This window comes from Zingiber officinale, chromosome 2B (genome assembly GCF_018446385.1).
Source record: "Zingiber officinale cultivar Zhangliang chromosome 2B, Zo_v1.1, whole genome shotgun sequence".
In the NCBI taxonomy this organism is placed as follows: Eukaryota; Viridiplantae; Streptophyta; class Magnoliopsida; order Zingiberales; family Zingiberaceae; genus Zingiber; species Zingiber officinale.
The window spans coordinates 42848709-42870260 of record NC_055989.1 but is presented as its reverse complement, the minus strand read 5'-3'; the positions used below and the strand labels follow the sequence as shown (position 1 = coordinate 42870260).

At 38.6% G+C, this 21552-nt stretch overlaps 1 protein-coding gene across 2 annotated transcripts; it reads left to right on the top strand.

The window, feature by feature from the left end:
- The first annotated feature begins 15161 nt into the window (after positions 1-15161).
- Positions 15162-17267, top strand: LOC122045612 (ACT domain-containing protein ACR4-like). Of its 2 annotated transcripts, none has more exons than XM_042605904.1 (5): positions 15162-15353; positions 15453-15483; positions 15575-15689; positions 15782-15849; positions 15932-17267. In XM_042605904.1, the coding sequence occupies exons 1-5, from the start codon at positions 15277-15279 to the stop codon at positions 16964-16966; spliced, it is 1326 nt and encodes a 441-aa protein (XP_042461838.1). In that variant the 5' UTR covers positions 15162-15276; the 3' UTR covers positions 16967-17267. The 2 variants fall into 2 exon arrangements, with proteins under 2 accessions (XP_042461838.1, XP_042461837.1); XM_042605903.1 differs by having other exon boundaries at positions 15453-15498.
- Positions 17268-21552: the final 4285 nt, after the last annotated feature.

Genomic DNA, 21552 nt, shown 5'->3' with positions numbered 1-21552 from the left:
TTTTCATAAATCTCTGAGAGAACTTCTTTCATTGGATCATTTGTTTAACCAAGTATGAAACTTCTAAAGATAAGTCACCTTTGTTAGTTGCTGGCTCAGACTCAGATTCTGACTCGGTCTGTTATTTAGTTTTGGATTCTGGCTTGGATTTTCCTATAATTAAAATTATACTCTTCTATTTTTAGTCAAGGTTAATCTATTTATGAAGTTCAAAATCACAAAAAATTCATCTAGTTTTATAATTGACAAGTCCTTGAATACATTTTAAGCATCAATAACTAATGCCTATAAGGTGGTCCTTGAAAATGCCCTGATCAAGTTATGATTTTTAAGTTATTCGCCAATTGCATGGATGTCGTTTAAGATTTCTTTAAATTGAATGTGCAGCTGACTTACTGATTCATGCTTCTTGATTTGGATGCTTTGGAGCTAATTCAGTAACAAATCCTTTTTAGCAATTTGTTAGTCAGCTGAACCTTTGTATAACTCGATTAGTTTTTCTCAAGGTTGCTTAGCATTATTGAATTATCCTACTTTACTCAGTTGTTCTTGAGTTAGCACTAACTTGAGCCTTTCTTTTATTGTGACTTGTCCAATTATTGAAGTCAACTGTGTTGCCATTTTCATTTGTAGGTAGTTCAAAGCCTACCTTTATTATAACATAGTTTTCTATATCATTACTGAGATAGTATTCCATTCTCCCCTTTCAATAGGCAAAATATTTGTCATTAAAGAGGGGAGGGTGGGTTATGATGAATCCTTCCTACAGAGTCATTTTCCAAGATTCTTGCAAACCTTGGGTTAGTTTCACAATAATATATCACACAAATTTATTTAAATTGTATTAAGGTCTGGGATAAGATTTAGGTTTTGTTTAGATTTGATATGGCTGAAATTAGGGATTGGATTGGGTTTGAGCTAGGCTCAAATTTTGTTAATCAACATAATTATTTGACCTGACTCAAAGCATAAAGTTCTTTCTATGTTATATTCAATTTTTTCTTTGGGTTAATTGAATAAAAGTTTCTTAAATTAGCTTTAAGGTAGTTGCGAGACACATGAGTCTTCTTGATCGAAATAATGATCACTTTCTAAGATAAAGTTAACTTAAGAATCTAGCACTAAATCAACTTTAATGTAATGTCTTGGTCTAATTGGTTTAGAGTGAGGTGAGTTAGCTTATGCTAGTTCCACTTAATTTGATGTGGATCTAACCAAAGTTTCCTATTTACTATCTGCTCAACCCACTCTGATACCAAATTGTAGGATCAAACTCAACGCTAAAGAGGGATGAATAGCGTTAAAAATTTTACAAACTAAAATAACTTGAAAAACAATCAAATCAATAGAGTAGCACAGTGAAAATGATTTAACTAGCTTATATTTGATCAAGTAAGATAAGATAATATAAACAGGCAACAGTAATTCAGCAGTTTATCAATCAAAGTATAAATCAACATTCAAGATAATTAAAATAAAGTGATTTTTATATCTTAAAAGGTGGAGAAACCTTATATAAAAAGAATCTAAAAATTAAATACAATTTAAAATAGATATGGCAATGCAAGAAGAATAAAAGGATTACGCTAGGTGTTACTGATCAGAATTGAAATGCAAGGTTGTAGCATATTGCAACAGAGAAATCATGAGAGCACGAGAGGACGAGAATGAATGAGAGAATGAGTGAATTAGTAATTTACAAGCTCTACCTCAAGGCTCTTTATATAATCCTTTGCTATTGCTAATGTGGCAAGTCCTAGTCGACTGGAGCTTCCCTAGTTCCCTGAATCTTGTTGACGTGGCTACAACATTTATCTATCAGATATCATTAATTGCATTCTCTAGTCGATTGGAAGTCCTTTGGTCATCTAGAGAGGTTAAATTTGATCTTGATTCAACTCACCCAGATCGCTGGATAATATCATCTTCCAGTTGTCTAGAAGTTGCTCCAGTCACTCATATGCTCCAATCGCCCCCACTCTGATACGGTTGCTTAGACTCTCCAATTTTCTTCATCGAGTTTTATCACCAGTTAGTCACCCCGAACTCCCTCTGGTCACTTGAATCTATATAACATTGATTCCTGTAATTGTTACGTGTAATGAGTGTGATAGAAAATGTAAATTTACTTGCACTTACTTTGAGTCTAGATGTTTAGCCCCAGTTGACTCATTTATACTGAGGTGCTAAGCTATAGCTCCCAATTGATTCTACTTAGATTTGTCCGTCATGCTTCAGTTCCTAGCTTACTCCACTTGGTTTTATCTATCAAGCTTTAGCTCCTAACTTACTCCACCTGATCTTGTCTGCCAAACTTTAGCTCCTAACTTATTTCACTTGGACTTGATTAACCTAGCTCCCAGCTAGGACTTTCTTGCTTGATTTCTAATCAAGACTTAACCCCTACTTGACTCCCAATCAGAACTTTAGATGCCTAGCTCCACTAAAACTTAGTCACCGCCTGATTCCCAATGAAAACTTTAACACTTGTCAAGTAACCTACCCTTGCACACTTGACATGATATGTTAGATCATAACAAACCTAACTTTAACCTTAGTCATACATCAAAACTTTGGATTCCATGTTGTGCTCCCAACACCAATAGAATGAACTCCCCTTATTTCCTAGCACTTGAAGATGATTCAATAGTAGAAGCCAGGCTGGAGTGGAATGTTTCGAGTGGAGGTGAGAGATTCTTCATGTGATCAATGTCTTGAAGTGCCTCTCCCTCTGTCATTGCCTTCTTGAAGGTTCTTCCAAGTGGTTGGAAATAGTTCAGATGTAGCATCCACTTTGGGAGTGGAATGCTTGCAGATGAGGTAAAGACCGACCCCTCTACTATTTTTTCCTTAGTGCTTGGAAGGTAGAGAGGCTTAGTAGAAGCATCTACTCTAGGGGTTGGATGAATGCTATTGATGTCAGGGCCTTCTTTAGCAGAAATGTTAGAGACTTCAGCTTAAATGTGAGTGTCTAATATGGGAGCCTCTAGCTATCCTTCACTCGTGTGGGGAGTTCATTAAATTTGCTTCCTACCCAATTCTTTCATTCTTCTCCATATCATGTTGAGGATATGGTCAATGATAATTGAAAACTGATCATCCTTCTATGAATATGTACCCTTCAAGTGAACAGCAAAGTGCAATAATTCTAGATCATGTAGTGGCACAACAACAACATCATTCTCAATATTTACAACATCTACACTCTCACCATGAATATTGCGTGCATCATCAACATCAATATCAACATTTGTGCCAACAACAAGCTCATATGGAATTTGGAATACATCATCATTATCCAAAACATCAGTAACAACAATATTTTCTTCCAAAATTTCTCATGTAGCATCCATATTATCAAAATCTACAACATTAACATCTTCATCATCACAACACAGTGAATTAGAGTCCAGTATAACCACAGAATTAGAGACAATGTTATCACAAACTCTATAATTCATCTTCTCAAGCACATTGATACATTAGGAATGGTCTCTGAGGACAGCTGGCTGGAATCTTGTGCTTGTAGTCGGATAACAGATGATACAAGTTGGTCCATCTGCATCTTTAAATAATGTTTGGATGCATCTATTGGCTACTGGATTGAAGATTATGGGTTGTCATCTATTGCACGAGATATTCTAATTTTCTGCACTAAGATTTCTATATGAATGGGAGTATGAATTTCTACATTGAAGCCTTGGAATGTCTCCCAGGAAGTTGGCTTGACCTACTAGAATAGATGTGATCTTCAAGGCCTGGGGTCATTCTAAAATCTAAGTGGCCCTTCTAGAAGAGGTATAGTCAACTATTAAGAGTATTTCATTTAAGTTGTCTTACAATAGAAGCTATCTCGTCCAACTTGGTCTCACACTGAGTATGATACTGAGGTTGCTTAATAATTTGTTATTGTGTGTCCTCATACTTAAGGTTCAGATCACCTCTTCAATCTGAATTATAGGTATTGAAAAATGAATTATACATATCTTACTAACGGGGCTAATAGTGTTGGGGTTCAGGTTAGTAGTATTAAAGTTCTAACTGGTAGTGCCGAGGTTGCATAGTTGGCATTGAAGATTTCTTCATGGCACTAATCTATAAGACAATAGAAGCTATCTCATCCAATCTACTTCTCATTCCTTGTTGCTCAAAACTAGAATCATAAGCATCACTAAAGTCTCCAAATTGTTGAAAATAGGAATCTATGTTGCTCACAGAAGAAATTCTCTAGTCTTACCCTGAAATGCTGAAACGAATGAGATCACAGGACATAGGAAACATACAAGAGAAGAAAAGAATTAAAACCCTAAATAATTTTTATAATTTTAACAACCACCACAAGAGTAAAAATAAGCGAAAATAAACCTAAAAAATAAAATAAAATTTTTGAAAAATTGAAAAGGTGGTCTAAATGATTGAATTTAGCTAAAATAGGCCATTATTCACAGCAAAGCTATGAGTATTGATGTGCAAATTTTTGGGGCAATAATAGATACTAAAATTTCACTGATCAAAACTGGAAAATAAAGCTAAACCCTGATATTATCAAATACCGCTAACATTCCCCGATAATGATGCCAAAAATTGATAACCTGCATTGTCATGACACTATTATAATTCAAATTAATATTGAACCCCTTTACACTAATATAGAATAGAAATAACTCAAGTCGCCTTTCACAAGAAATATTGTGGCGAATGGTAATCCTAGGATTCAGTTTGTTATTGCATTGAGTTTTTGATATTGTAATTGAGGGTTCAGATTTTGGGTTGCTAAGACTAATGAATGGAAGACATTTTAATCTAGGCTAAACAATGATTGCAATTGACTCAAAAGAAACATAAAGCATTCAACAAACATAAAGCATTCAATGAAACCTAATCTAATCTAATTGCATCCAAATAATGACAAGAACTTAAGCATTCAACAAACAAGACAAAGCAGAAATTAAATGAATTAAAATTCTTTAACCAAATTAAAGAAATGGAAGAGGCATAACAACAAACACATAGTAAGCACAAATGAAGATAAGCTAAGCACTAAGGTAAAGTAGAAATTTTTCCCTCTATGGTGGATGATGTGGAATGAGCATCAAAACCCCTCAAGCTTGGTGGAGTTGTACACAGAATTTGGAACCCCAAAGTTCACAAACAATAGATGGAAGGATGTAGCATAGCCTGGAGCTAGGTACCCCTAAGCTTTGATGGACAATGGTGGGGGAGAGAATGATGGGAACCCCATTTTTCATCTCTACTCCTCGGTGGAAGGTGCCTCTCCGATGAGGAAGGGAAACCCCCTTTGTCATCTTGAGGTGGATGAAGGTGTGGCAGCGATGAGATGAAGATGATGACAAGAACCCCTCTATGCCTCTTCTTCTCAATGGATGGTGGGAGATGGTCACCGTTGATGAAGATAGTGCCTCTCTCAACCAGGAGAGGGTGAGAAGGACTCTGGATGGAGGTGGAGATGGTGGAAATGAGCAGAGGAAGAAAACTCCCTAAGCCCTAGATATCAACTTGGCTTTTATATGTCATTGAGTCAGTCTATGACATGGTCATGCTGGATAGCATGGCCTAGCACTACCAAGTTATGTTAATTGCTATGAGGAACCTCAGAGTACGCTCCAATGTAGGACATAATCAAGCTTATGTGGTGATCTTCGACTCCTCTTTTAACTCCAATTTAACTTTCATTTGATGCCTATAATCATATTATCCACTTTCTTTGGGATAAAATATTCTCTTTACCCATGAGATAATTTCCATTATAAAGAGAACGTCCAAGGATAATTCGAAAGGTTCAGAATATGAAATTCATTTTCATCATGGAAGAAGAACATTCAAAGGTTGTGGGATTTAATTTGTGAATTTGTGAAGGGTTTTCTGATTCTGTAATCTCTCTTCTGACAACAAACACATAAGAAATTTATTCTTCATCTTCAAGAGACCGCTTCGCTTTAAGAAATCAATGTAAGTTTTTACATATTAACAATTTTGGTATTCTTATTTTAATACTTTAGTATTTACATTGGTATCAGAACATAAGTTGTCAAAGCATGAAAATAATCTGCATCATTTTGCTTGGAAATTGTGACTTTGTGTCAAAAAATTTCTCCCAAGCTAGCAAACAATTTACGAATGATCGTCGCAAGAACCAGTTACTGAATCACGCACTGCCAGCTGTGTTGCGTGCCACCAACCATGTCGGACCACCGACAATCGATGTTGAAAGTAGAAAGAACCAGAGACTACTGCTAACCACGTGTTTGTCATGTAGAAATGGTTGTAAACACTGGCCACCAAGTCGGGAGTATAGCCATCGGTGTCTGTGGTGTTCGGGTTACAAGGTTACAAACATAGTCCCATATTGAAAACACATGGAAAGATCATGGGTTTATAAGAGAAAAGATATCTCCATTGGCATGAGACCTTTTGGAGAGAGCCCAAGAGAAAACCATGAAGGCTTAGGTCCAAAGTGGACAATATCATGTCATTGTAGAGATATCTAAATTTTTTTCGATCCTTCAATTAGTATCAGAGTCCGGACTGCTAGAAAATTTAACCGCCGACTATACACAGGAACCATGGTCTGATTGAACCATGTGAGTACAATATTGACCTTGAACAAAGAAAGTGGACACTCCTAGTTCAGATCAAGAGGACCAGACACCAGGTAGGAAATCTCAGTAGGTCGGGTGGACTGAGGGGCAGGAAGACCTAGTGGGTCGAGGATCGGGCGTGTGAAGCCTGTTGTCCTTTGTTGAAGGGGGGATTATTGGGGTTGTAAAGTTGCAAACATAGTCCCATATTGAAAACACATGGGAAAGATCATGGATTTATAAGAGAAAAGATATCTCCATTGGCATGAGGCATTTTGGGGAGAGCCCAAGAGAAAACCATGAGGACTTAGACCCAAAGTGGATAATATCATATCATTATGGAGATATCTAAATTCTTTTCGATCCTACATGTGGTTGGCTAGCACTTGAAACGATGTTGGAAGGTCGGCGGTTAGTGGTGGTTGCTAGCAACCATGCCACTGCATGAGGTGGAAGAAGTAGCGCCAATGTGGTTATGGCGTCAGCGGAAAATCGAGCATGTGTGAAGCACTGCACGGAACACGTGGGCAATGATTTTTTTTTGTTTTGAAAAAATTCAAACCACGTCCAAAACCTTAAAGCAAGTGACTTACTTTAATTATGGCAAGAAGGGTCACTTCGATCGGGAGTGCTCTAAACTAAAAAAGGTAAATCCAATTATGTCTTTTTTTCCTGAGTATTTTGTTGCTAGTTCAGTGTTGTTAGCTTATTCATATCCTTTGTGGATTATAGATTTGGGAGTAACCAACCATATAGCTCGAGAGCGAGTTACATTTGTAGAGTACTATTAGGTGCCAGCTGGCAACAACTAGATCTATGTAGAAAATAATGCAAGAGTTGAAGTCAAAGGAGTTGGCACTTGCAAACTCAACCTCCATGGTGGTAGTAATTTATTTCTACATGATGTCCTATATAGTCCTGAAATTTAAAGGAATCTTATTTCCATTACATGTTTTCTTGATTTAAGGTATTGCATTAATTTTTACAACCGGTGTGTTAAACTTAAGATTGACTTAATGTTAATTGGATATAGTTTTTAACAAATGATTTTATGATTCTTGATTTAGAACCAAATGTCAATTGTGCTATTGAGGATCGAACATTGCTCTAACTAGTGATGTAAGTATAACTGATGAGATTTAACATGCTAGATTAAGACATATAGGATAAGAACGTATAAATCAGTTGGCTAGAGATGGTCTATTGGGCACTCGAGTTAAGATTTACTTGTTTATATGAGCATTGTCTTGTTGGAAAAGAAACTAAGAAATTATTTGGTAAGATTATTAGAGCTGAATCACCATTGCAAGCATCAAGATGTGGAGGCTAGACATGGAGCTTCATATTTCATTACATTTATTGATAATTTCTCTCGTTTCGGTCACGTGTATTTGATTTCTTATAAATCTAAAATATTGGATTGCTTCATTTATTATATGAACGAAGTTATAAATCAAACGAAATGTAAGGTTAAGACTTTACATACTAACCAGGGGGGATACTTGTACATATCAAGATGATCTGTAATATAGAGAAATTATTAGATAGCTGGCAATCTCTGGAACTCCATAGCAAAATAGGATTACTGAAAGAAGAAATAAGACTCTTTAGAAATGATTAGGTCTATGATAGCATAGGCTAATTTGTCAATCTCCTATTGGAAAGATATATTATTAGTTGCGGCCTATATACTTAATAAAGTACCTTCAAAGTCAGTTCTGTCTACCCCATATAAATGTTGGACAAGAAGAAAATCGAATTTAAGTAATTGACACCCTAGGGGTCAGCTACTTATGTTCATAATAGTTTTCACATGTATAGAAAACTGGGGCCTAGGGGTAAGAAATGTATCTTTATTAGATATTATCTAAAGGTTATGTTTTTATAGGTCAACAACTATATAGAATCATCTCTGAAATAGATTGGAGAGATACAACTTTTCTCAAAATAGAATTCTCAACTAGAGGTGATATTGATAAAAGTGTTCCTCTTTTTGAGGAGGATGAAATATTATCAACAAGAGAGGTGTCAAAGGGATGTCTAAGTCTAGTCAATCGAATGAGAGTCATTTACCAAGTTATGAGTTGACTTCTCAATAGCCCAACTTATGAAGAAGTGTTCATAAAATCAAACCTAATAAGAGGTTTGATATTGAGAATGAGACATTGATGACACTCCTAGTTGATGTTAATGAATCTCAATCTATTGAGAAAGCATTGGGATGTAGAGTTAGAGAAATATGGAAAACTGCAATGGTTGAAGAGATGAAGTCTATGAATAGAAATCATATTTGGGACTTAGTCAATCTTCCTCCTGATCGAAGGGCTATTGGAAATAAGTGAATTCTTAAAATAAAGATGAAAGTTGATGAATCAATTAACATATACAAAGCTTGTGTGGTTGCAAAAGGGTTTACCCAATTAGAGGATATTGACTTTGAAGAGATATTTTCTTTCATAGTGAAATTTATGTCAATACGAGTTATTTTAACCTTTGTGACACATCATGACTTAAAATTACATCAGATGCATATAAAAAATTACTTTTCTTGACGATATGTTTGACGAGGATATCTATATGGCTCAACCAAAAGGTTTCATTGCTGAAGGTCAAGAGGAGAAAGTATGTAGACTTAAAAAATTTGTATATGGGTTAAAGCAAACACCAAGACAATGGAACATAAGATTTAATGAAGTTATTTTATCTTATGGTTTTGAGATGATCATTTAGGATCATTACATTTTCCTGAAAAGGAAAAAAAGGAAAGTGTGTTATTTTATCATTATATATTGATGATATGTTGATAGCTGGAAATGATATAGAGTATGTGAATGAAGTTAAGAAATGATTGTCATCACAATTTAATACAACAAATATAGAAAAAGTTGAGTTCATTTTAGGGGTAAAGATCATTAGAGATCATTCTAAAAGACTTTTGGATTTGTCACAAGAGTCTTATGTAAATAAGATGTTACATCATTTCAGTATGTCTAATTGCAATACAGAACATACATTTATAGTGAAAGGTATTATTTTGAGCAAGAGTATGAGTCACAAAACTCCTGAGAAAATAGCCAAGATGAATAAAAAATCATATGCAGTGCTATTGGTAGTTTGATGTACACTATGTTGCGTACACGTCTCGATATCAACTATGTGTTGGGGTTGTAATCTTGCAAACATAATCTCACATTGAAAACACATGGGAAAGATTATGGATTTATAAAAAAAAATATCTTCATTGGTATGAGACCTTTTGGATAGAGCACAAGAGCAAAATCATGAGGATTTAGGCTCAAAGTGAACAATATCATACCATTATAAATATATCTAAAATTCTTTTCAGTCCTACAATTAGTATCAGAGTGAGATCACTCTTCACTAGACTAACCATCAAAAGAAGCATGAGTCAGAGCTATGATCCAAGATTAAACCATGTAGGTGAGACCTTGAACAAAGTAGGGTAGGCCTTGAGCAGGTTAGCGACCCGATGCTCGAGGGGAGGCCCTGAGTAGGTCAAGAGTGACCCGATGCTTGAGGGGGGCCCTGTGTTCCTTTATTTGAGGGGGATTGTTCGGGTTTCAAGCTTGCAAATATAATCTCACATTGAAAATACATGGGAAAGATTATGGGTTTATAAGAAAAAGATATCTCCATTGTCATGAGGCCTCTTGGGTAGAACTCAAGAGTAAAACCATGGGAGTTTATGCTCAAAGTGGACAATATCATACCGTTGTGGAGATATCTAAATTTTTTTCTATCTTACACTATGTTGTCGTCAGCTATGTTGGAAGTTATATTTGAATTCATGAGTTGAATTCAGGATTAGAAATTAGGCGTGTTTAGATTAAAATTTATAAAGTGTTAAATTTGAGGAAAACATATGCTCTTTTTAATAAAGAGAATAACATTGTAACATTTGAATAATAAGAATAGTAAGAGAATGAATTCCTGCTTCTCCACTATATGAGACTCTTAAGATTATAAGTTAATCTCAATTTTATCCTAAGTGACTATTTAGTTGTTTACTTGAAGTTTTAATCAGTAACTGCTATTTTATCATATATCTTATGGCTATGGATGATTCAGTCTGTGAAGCATAACTAGGAAAGCGGTTGATTATAATGAATAGATGCTAGCTAAAATGAAAGATTAAATAGATTTACATCTTTTGATGTTATTCACTGGTTGATCCATTTCTGTTTTATATAAAAATAATTATAAATATTGAATATGGAACATGTTCTTGACATAATAGTAATTATGAGGGACTAGGATGTTCACATTGATATAAATGAAACTTATTTAATCTATGTAAATAGTAAGATATGGATATCTTCAAGATAATAGTTGTGTGCCACCAAGAAATTGGATGTTTCTTGGATAACGAATATGTACCACCAGGAGAGAGACTATATGTCATTATAAGAGTGTCTCTAATTAATTTGGAAGAGTAGCTAAGTAAAGTGTAACAACTTTATTAGCATTGATCGCCTAAAGAGTGGCTATGTAAGATGTAATAATCTTCTTGGCGACTATCGCTCGGTGTACTTGTTGTAGCACAAACTATTTTCTCTAACAATGTATTGAATGTTCTGATATAGTTTTGTGACTAAACTCTTATATAGTCTATGTAACTTATTTAATCTTTGTGACTAACAAGTCTTAGTGACTAACAAGTCTTAGTGACTTACCTTGATGAGTGGGAGATCTAGGAAATGGGAATGTGGGCATGCTCACGTTGTCCACTTTCTTTGGGACAAAATGTTCCTTTTACCCCTAGGATAATTCTCATTATAAAGGAAGGGTTCAAGGGTGGGTTCGAGGGGGTTCAGAATGTGAGATTCATTTTCTCCATGGAAGAAGAACATCCGAAAGGCTACGGAATTTAGTTCATGGATTTGTGAAGGGATTTCTGATTTTGTGATTGCTCTTCCGACAATGGGCAAGTAAGAAATTTGTTCTTTATTTTCAAGCGACTGCTTTGCTTCGAGAAATCAATTTAAGTTTTTACATATTAACAATTTCAGTATTCTAATTTTCATTCTTTAGTATCTACAACAAGATACAATCACAGTTGATTAAAAAGAGGGTCAAGTAGGGTAAATTTGAAATAAAGCTCGAAACAAACTCTTACTTGTAAAATATGATATGCATAAGAAATTAAGCATAGGAGAGAGTTAAATCATTAAGTATAAGAGTCAAAATAATACATCAAAATGATTGTTATCTTACACCAGACAAGATAGTGATTATCTTGCGAGTTATATTGATTTCATTGATTCGACTGTGAATGCCAGAAATATTCTTTTAAAACTTGTTGATCCAAAAGAATACCAAGAAATAGATAAATGGCATTGCTGAGAAATATAATTAGTTCAAAAAACTTCTTCTAACATCAACTAAATAATTATTTAAATAGACCCAAAATCCTAAGATGCAAAAGAAAAGAAATTTTTTTAGCAAACTCAAAATCCTATAAACCCTAAATGGGCTCAAATTCCTAAAATTCAAAAGAAAAAAATAATTCTAAAAAAAAAAGACAATCTTCGGATCACATCATTATCACCCCACCCCCACTTTGATTTTTATCAAAAGAGTGCCCACCCTATGTACAATTATTTAACTACCCTCCACTATCATATTTATATTATTATCTCTCTCCTATATTTCTCACCTAAATATTAAATTCGGAGCGCGTTGTAGTAGTTACGAACTAGTAATGTTACACAATTGTAGCAGCTATGAAGCTATAGCTTCTACAACATAAATATTAGGTAAGCTTTGAGAGGTTATACTTTTTATTCAGATTTAATTATGGAACACACAATATATTAAATTGAAGCTCGTTAAAAAATTTATATTTTTATCTTGTGTAACCCATAATGATACAGTCTTAGGTCTAAAAAACATCTTTTAAAATCTTTTCAAAGGCTCCAAAGAAGTTAATCTTCTTTATTAACTATAACAGTTATAACTTATAGTTGTAGTAGCTATGGTTTCGTAGCTACTACAATTATAAATTACAAATATAGTAGTTATATAAATTATGAAATCATAACTATTACAGATGTTGTAGTAGATATGATTTCGTTTAGAGCGGAGCTACCTTTGGGCTAGTGTGGACTCTAGCCCCACATACTTTATATATATATAAAATAATAGCTTTGCTTTTTGTTTAGCCCCATCACACAAATCCACTCCCATATAAACAAATTTTAAAATATCAAATTAAAAAAATAAAATTAAAATATCAAATTAGATTAACAAATTTTATAAATGACATTATACGTATAAGTTAATAAATATACCCTGAACTTGCTGGTATTTATCGTCTCCTTTTCTCTCTGCAGCAAGTAAATAATTCATTGCTTAAACGTAACCTAATTTTTTTTTTTATTTCTTATTCCAAGGAGATAGTGAGCGTTGATTGGTCGAGAGGTGGCTAGCAAGGCAACGAATAGTGGTCGCTGGTTAGGCGGACACTGCCTCACTAGGCAACAAGTAATCATTTTTCGTGCGATCACTTCATGTGCAATTGTTTCACGAACGACAACACGCGAGGTGGATACTAGCCTATTGCCTTGTTAGGCAATGAGTGACATAAGCCTAGGTATAAAGAGATATAAGTTGCATCTCGTATTGTTATTTAATATATATTAATATGATGTCAAATCTGCATTTTTCTATTCTTTAAAAAAAATCTTATACATGGATGCTCAATTACTCAATTTTGCTAGTTTGCTCACGATTCTTGATACTTCAACTTAAGGTTCTTGATTTGTATACTCTTGGCTTAACCGAAAGTTGTTTATATCTATTTCTTGAATTCTATATTTTCTAACTGAAGTTTTATTAATAAAAAAAGTGCAGATTCGCTACCTTAGCGGTCTCCTAGTGCCGACTTCATGGATATGAAGGGAGATAAATGCAGGTACACAGGCGCATGGTGGGGTAAATCTCATATTGTCAGTTTCTGAAAATCGACCCCTAACTATTATGATAGAAATGTCATACATCCACCATCTACACTACACCCTAGGGGCACTAACTGAAGTTTTATAAAATCTATGGATGAAGCTTAGACCAATGACCTAACACTTCTTAGATAGCTAGTAGGATGGATAGTGTTGGACCACTATAAGGACCTTGTCTTGTATCACTTGAAAAAATTTATAAGACTAGTATCATTAGTCTTTTCATGGACGATTAAGAATACAATTGGATCACTATAAGTTCAATGTTGCTAGCCATGAAAGATTTCAAAATTTATCAACTATGATTTAATTATATCAAAAATTAGTTGAAACAAATAAATCAAGACCTATAATTTGATTAACAAGTGATTTTTTTCTCTCATTTGTTATAATTTTACATTATAACTATGTTGTTTACTTATATATTGAATCTAGTATATTTATTTAATTAGTAAGTTCATCTTATTTTAGTTCTTTCTATTTCTACAACAATAATAGAACGAATATTTTTAACTATAAAACATGTTAAAACAACTCTTAGTAATAAAATGGTAAAAGAATTTTTAGTAAATTCTATAGTCATCTACATTAAATAGGAGTTGGTTAAAAATAATAAAGATGTAATAATTAATGAGTACAATTCTAAAAAAAATAATCGAATAATATAATTTCAATAGTATTTTTGCTCCCTACTTTAAAATGTATTGGATTTTAAATATTTTTATTTATATTTTTGAAAAACATACTATTCACATACTTTTTTTATTTTATTTATAGTTTAGAATTAATTAAGCCCCAATTAATTTTGAATTCTAGCTTCAACTCGAGAATTTGTAGTTGCTAAAATACATCAAATAATTCATAATTTAAATGGGATAATCAATACACGGGTAAAAAGATGAATACGTTCGTCCCCAATGCCTCTACTAATCTATCCAAGGGTCAACACGGAGGAGATAAATCACAGACGGCTACTAGCCTTTGGAATATTGACTAGTAGGTTTTGTCGAGATTCGAACCCCAGAACTCATGATGACAACACTTCATACACTAGCCACTAAATTCATCCGAAGGGATGAGATAATCAATACACGACCAATTGATTTATGATTTAAATGGGATAATAATGAGAATAATATAATAATATAAAATAATATCAAAAGATAATTATGTCATTTTAGGAGGTGATGGATACATTTGATAAAAAAAAACAGAGCAATAAAATAAAATAAATGCCTCTTGTGAGTTGTGACTTCAAACAACTCGTGCTCGTTGGAATGACCAAGCAACAATCAAGGCATCATTAATTAACAAATGATAATTATCACACGTGTCTACTTTGGGTTAACACGTTTCGACCCTTTTTCATAGCTACTGATGGAATATCTTTTTTCCTTTTTCGAAAAATATTTTAAAAAAGAAAAGAAAAATCAGATAAGAAGAATCGAGATGTCTTGGGAATAATTCAAAACGTTGAAACGAGCCTGACCCTTTCTCGTCCCAATACCAAACAGCTATCATACCCAATCAAAATCTCACACGTGTAAATCCTCCGCTAATTAATAAATTTATTCCTTCTCGATCCTCTGTTTTCTCCCCTGTTTCCTTCCCCGATTCCCTCCTCTCCCTCTGGAGCAGCATCAGCGGCAGCGGAAACCCGCTCTTCTCCTCTTACCTTTCTCACAGAAGGCTGCTGCGAGATGAGGAGGAGTTACCCTCCGGCCGAGTCGGACGACGATGAGTATGCCAAGTTCATCAAGAGGATGAACCCCCCAAGGTACCGCCACCCATACCATCTCACTCTGTTTCGTTTCATGGATTTCCCCCTTTTTTTCTTCTTTGAAATCTTATACGATATCTCGAATTGTGGTTGCAGGGTGGTTGTAGATAACGAATCTTGTGAAAATGTAACTGTTATTAGGGTCAGTTGAAACCATTTTTAAAGATTTTGGGGATTCTTGCTTTGCTGATTAACTTCCATCGTTCCTTCTTTCTCAGGTCGACAGCATCAATCAGCATGGTATTCTTCTGGAGGTTGTTCAAGTTCTTATTGATCTCAAACTTACGGTCAAGAAAGCTTATATCTCCTCGGATGGAAGATGGTTCATGGCGGGCAAGTTCTTAGCTTTTTTTCCTTTTGTGTTTCTGTCAAAAACAGATTCTTCGGTGATCTTCTCTGTGTTTTGTTGATCTTGTCGATCTCAGTATTTAATGTGACGGATAAGGATGGGGATAAAGTAAGAGACAGAAGGCTCATCTCTTACATTCAGAAAGTGAGAATTTTGCTGTTGATTGTTTTTGACTTTTGTAGTTTAAAATGGTGGAATTTGACGTTGGTTGGAAGGATTACTGCAGTCGCTGGAAACAGATGCTTGCTTCTTCCTCAAACTGAGGAACTCCACCGGTATAAGGGAGCGCACCATCATCGAGATGACCGGGACCGACCGGCCTGGATTGCTGTCGGAGATCTGCGCCGTGCTAACCAACAGAAACTGCAACGTGGTGGAGGCCGAGCTGTGGACCCACAACTCCAGGGTTGCGGCGGTGGTGGGCGTCACAGACGATGCCACCGGGAGGGCGGTGGAGGACTCCGACAGACTCTTCGCTATTGAGGACCTCCTATGGAATGTCCTCAAGGGAGACGACGACTCGGGCGCCGCGACGACGTCGACGCTCTCGGCGGGGCAGACCCACACCGAGCGGCGGCTGCACCAGATGATGTTTCACGACCGGGATTACGAGAGAGGCACTGGCGGCGGGGACGACGAGTCGAGGAGGCCTCAAGTCGCGGTGATGGACTGCTCGGAGAAGGACTACTCCGTCATCATCGTGCGGTCCAAGGACCGGCCGAAGCTGCTCTTCGACACGGTGTGCACGCTGACGGACATGCAATACGTGGTGTTTCATGGCGCAGTCGACGCCGGAGACGAAGAAGCCTACCAAGAATACTACATCAGGCACGTGGACGGGCACCCGATAAGCTCGGAAGCCGAGCGGCAGCGCCTGATCCAGTGCCTCGAGGCGGCCATCGAGAGGCGATTCACGCAAGGGCTGGAGGTGGCGCTGCGCACGCCGGACCGTGTCGGGCTGCTCTCAGAGATCACGAGGGTGTTTCGGGAGAACGGGCTGACGATTCGACGGGCGGAGATCTCGACGGAGGGAGGCAAGGCCGTCGACACGTTCTACCTCGTGGACGCGTCGTCGGGGAACGCAGTGGAAGCAAAGACGGTCGAGGCGATACGCAGAGAGCTGGGGGCGATGGTGGTGAGGGTGAAGCCGAGTCGCGTTGTTGCTTCGCCGGAGGTGGGTGCTGCCGGCCCGGGCTTTCTATTCGGTACCCTCTTCAAGGCTTCATTGCAGAGCTTTGGACTGATTAGATCATACTCCTGATCCTCCTCCATCACTGGATCAAATGAAGCTTCTTTTAGCCCGCCATGCGGTTGAAAGTTCGAATTTCAAATTTGATGAATATATTCGACTTTCGAATGTGCATAAGTTTACGAATGAAACGCCTGATTTTTTTTTTTTTAAATTGAATGTTCTTCTTAGTTTATGACTGTAAATAGAACAGAAGACGTACCATACTGTACATACCTACTGAGAAATGCAACAACATTGTTTCTCTTAAGGTACATATTGTTGAATAGCTTGTGGAATTGGGTTTCCAACTTGTAGATTTTCATGCTTTGAATATTCTACCACAGTCTGAAGCAAGGTCTCATTGTTTGCATGACTTGGCAAAGAAGAAAAGGGTAGCCATCATGGTTGAGTTCTCTGACCTTGCCAAAATTTCAGGATGTTGAGATCATAGGCAAGAGGATTTTCATCAATATTTAGTAGGTAGGTTCAGGTCTGAATCGAAAGTTACGTGAAAAAGTTTATTTAGTTTGGTTTAATAAAATTTTATTAATTAAATAAATAAATTTAAATAATTTCTTAAATAAAATTAATTAAATAAAATAAATAAATTTTAACATATATATAATCAACTTGTTAATATCCCTGAATAATATCACTGATCCGGTGGTCAAGGCAGAGGACCCCATTACGAGGGGTCAACGCCACGTGGAGATCAAAGGGCCGGGGGGTCCACTGAAGAAGGGTGAGCCGACCGGACTTGGGAGAAAAGGATAGACCGATCGACTGACCGATGAGCATCCAACAGTAAAAGGTGCCCTGACAGGGGTCGGGGTTCCGACGCTCAGTTGAAACAATAGCTAAGAGTCGAGCGGAAGGCCTAAGAGAAGGTGACATACTGCTAACAGTCCTTACGTAGCACCCGCCCGGAAGTCTCCCCAGCATATCAATGCAAACGACAGGCGGGACGTGATGGGCGTGCCGCCCCGCCACCGCAGGGGATGAGGGCCGTCCGGACGACGCTCTTCGTCCAGCCGGCCGGACGGACGTCCCGGCCGGTGGTGGGTAAAGAAGGACAGGAACATCTTCTGACAGCCGTCAAGTCCTATGGCTAGGCCATACTCCAAGTCTGACAACGAGGTGTTCTGTTGTCCCATCGAAGACGTGATTGGTAAGCTTTCTGACAGACACAGACCGAGGTATGGGTTGCGGACACGTATGCACCTCGGTGGATGTGCAGGAGCTCTTTCGCCGCTCTATATAAAGAGCCGCATACTTCGCCGGAGGTACGCGTTCAAGACCTCTGGAGCCACTTTCTTCACTGTTTGCTTGCCTGACTTGAGCGTCGGAGGGTCGCCGCCGAGAATCCCTTCCCGACCCGACTTCTGTGCAGCCACGTCAGCAGCCGGGAGCGCCACGTGCCCAGCGTCCGTTAATTCAGCATTCAGACAGGATCAATTTGGCGTCGTCTGTGGGAACGCTCCTGCATCCGAACGGAAACAATGGACGAGGCTGGACGACAACACACGGTGACACTTTCGACGGAGGAACTCGACGCTCTGGTCGAATTGAGGGCCGCCAAGCTTGTGGAGCAAAAACAGAAAGCAGCAGCCGAGCGGCCGGAGCAGCAAGCAACGTCAGCATCAGGTGGCCGAGCGGAGGCAATTATCCCCGAGCGGAGTCAATGATCCCCGAGCGGACGCATCCCCCGAGACAATGATCCAACCGACATTCAAGGGGGAGCACCGCCGAGCGGATGAAGATGGATTGGGACTTGGATCAACCATGAAGCGCAAATCATCTCCAGCCGTACCGAGCTGGGTGAGAGGTGCGCTGATGTAATTTTATATATGTTTTGGTCGCCTATGTCCTTGTAATGCAGGAAGCAGAAATAATTAAAGGATGGCAAATAGCTTCGCCGAACGGCAGTGTCAAAATTAGCCTTAATGGCCGTCGAGCTCCGACGTTAAATATCGAGAGACGAGCCGACGTCTATAAACGTCCGAGCGGAAGACCGTCGAGCTCCGACGTTAAATATCGAGAGACGAGCCGGCGTCTATAAACCCTCCGAGCGGAAGACCGTCGAGCTCCGACGTTAAATATCGAGAGACGAGTCGGCGTCTATAAACCCTCCGAGCGGAAGACCGTCGATATCGAGAGACGAGCCGGCGTCTATAAACGTCCGAGCGGAAGACCGTCGAGCTCCGACGTTAAATATCGAGAGACGAGCCGGCGTCTATAAACCCTCCGAGCGGAAGACCGTCGAGCTCCGACGTTAAATATCGAGAGACGAGCCGGCGTCTATAAACGTCCGAGCGGAAGACCGTCGAGCTCCGACGTTAAATATCGAGAGACGAGCCGGCGTCTATAAACTCTCCGAGCGGAAGACCGTCGAGCTCGGACGTTAAATATCGAGAGACGAGCCGGCGTCTATAAACGTCCGAGCGGAAGACCGTCGAGCTCCGACGTTAAATATCGAGAGACGAGCCGGCGTCTATAAACCCTCCGAGCGGAAGACCATCAAGCTCCGACGTTAAATATCGAGAGACAAGCCGGCATCTATAAACCCTCCGAGCGAAAGACCATCGAGCTCCGACGTTAAATATCGAGAGACGAGCCGGCGTCTATAAACATCCGAGCGGAAGACCGTTGAGCTCCGACGTTAAATATCGAGAGACGAGCCGGCGTCTATAAACGTCCGAGCGGAAGACCGTCGAAAGACGACTCGGCGTTTATAAACCCACCGATCGGACAGTAGTCAAGTTTCGACGGTAAAATTCGACGGGCGACCGAAGCCTATAGGGCCGCCGGATGGATGGTTTTCTACGTAGCCCTCGGTCGGACCCGACGTAATAGCGTAAGGCCGAGCGGATCCTTTATAAAATGTACTTGGGGCACAAAAAGCTCAAGACCAAGGTGAAAAACAAAAATCGGACGCAGGAAGAATGGGCAAATAACAAGACACAGTTCATTCACGCTGACCGGCGGATAGACAAAATTTCTAAAGTGTAACGACCCACCTTCTACTACTAGGCTGTAAGGCGAATCGCTACGGTTTTGCTGTGCTAAGCTGCGCGGAAAACTGATCTAATTTGTGTTTTTGCTAATTATCTGATTAATGTTAACTCTGACACTAACATTCCGGGTGTACCTTGGAGTTGTACACATGCTAGGGGAGGTATTTACAACTGGTAACACCCTCCGGATCGATCCACAGACCGATCTGCTGATACTGGTACGGTCACAAGACCCTGGGTCGGTCAGCTGTCCGATCCCGAAGCTACATTGCTTCTGTCCCCAGCTGGATCGGTCTACCGACAGATCCAGGAGTGTCCTGATCGGTCGGCACGACCGATCCAGGTATGTCTGGATCGGTCGGCTGACCGATCCAGGCACCTGGAAATCGGGGACTCGCTACTGTGTTGTACTGGATCGGTCGGCTGACCGATCCAGGTACCTAGAAATCCGGGGACTCGCTACTATATTGTACTGGATCGGTCTGCTAACCGATTCAGGAGGATACAGTAGCATACTGTATCTGGCTGGATCGGTCGGCTGACCGATCCAGTGACACAGCCAGGCCCTGATCGGTCGGGAGACCGATCAGAGTCTGATTTCACCCGGGGAACTCTGATTTCCAACACTTTGGCGTGCCAAAACCTCACATGACATCTAACTATTGCATCATAAACTATTCTAACAACATGTAATAACATTTTAACGACATAAACTAGTAATCTAACTCAACATAGGGCATAGTTTAGGAATTCATGGCAACACACAACTAAAAGTGCCTAGAACATAAAAAACCAAAACCAATAAATAAAATGCTAAAGTAAATGCTAAAGAGTCTAATGCTCAATTTGCTACGTCCCCTAAGGACCTTTGATTCCAGTTCCATACACACACTTTCTCATCTGCATTGACCTCCAGCCTCCACTGCTAGTCCACTTTTCCTTTACCTTTATCTGCAGTATAAGAAAAGTAGTATCTGTAAGCTAACAAGCTTAGTAAGAAACCATCTACCTCACAAAAACATGCATTCGGTGCAATATGGTTTTTTAAAGCATGCTATTTGAAAATATGCACAGAACTTGCTAAGTCATGGTATACTGAAATCATAAAACATAACACATAAGCATGGCATGAGCACTGAATCATATCGTAGCAAGCAATAAAACACCGAGCTGAACATAAGCTAAACTAACTGAAACTAAATCTGTAACTGGAAACAACTCAACTAGCATAATTGATTTTGAGTTTTGAAATCTAATACATAATAGGTGAAAATACTAAACATGCTGTTGGGCCCGACAACTGTACTTGCTGTGCGCGCATCCCTACTAGACCCGGGGTTGCAAGTCCCGAATTTCATACTAGGCTATCTAAACCTAGGGACGACTATGGGAGTCCAACCCAATGGATATCTAATCCAGTACAGTGCCACCGAAAATAAAATACTGATATCTTAAGCTAATCGATATAATCTTGCTTTTCTAGGTTATCTGAACCTAGAGCTAGGTTATCTGAACCTAGAGGCGACTGTGGGAGCCCACCCATTGGACCGTAGTCCCATAAAACTGAACTAAACTAATGTGCTGGTTTAAATGCCTCTAATG

What these genes read in the sequence shown, in the direction of transcription:
- LOC122045612 (XM_042605903.1), top strand. Translation starts at nt 15,277, where the DNA reads ATGAGGAGGAGTTACCCTCCGGCCGAGTCGGACGACGATGAGTATGCC. An exon ending in AAGAGGATGAACCCCCCAAG is followed by an intron (nt 15,354 to 15,452) that starts GTACCGCCACCC and finishes TTGTGGTTGCAG; the next exon opens with GGTGGTTGTAGATAACGAAT. An exon ending in TGGAAGATGGTTCATGGCGG is followed by an intron (nt 15,690 to 15,781) that starts GCAAGTTCTTAG and finishes TGTCGATCTCAG; the next exon opens with TATTTAATGTGACGGATAAG.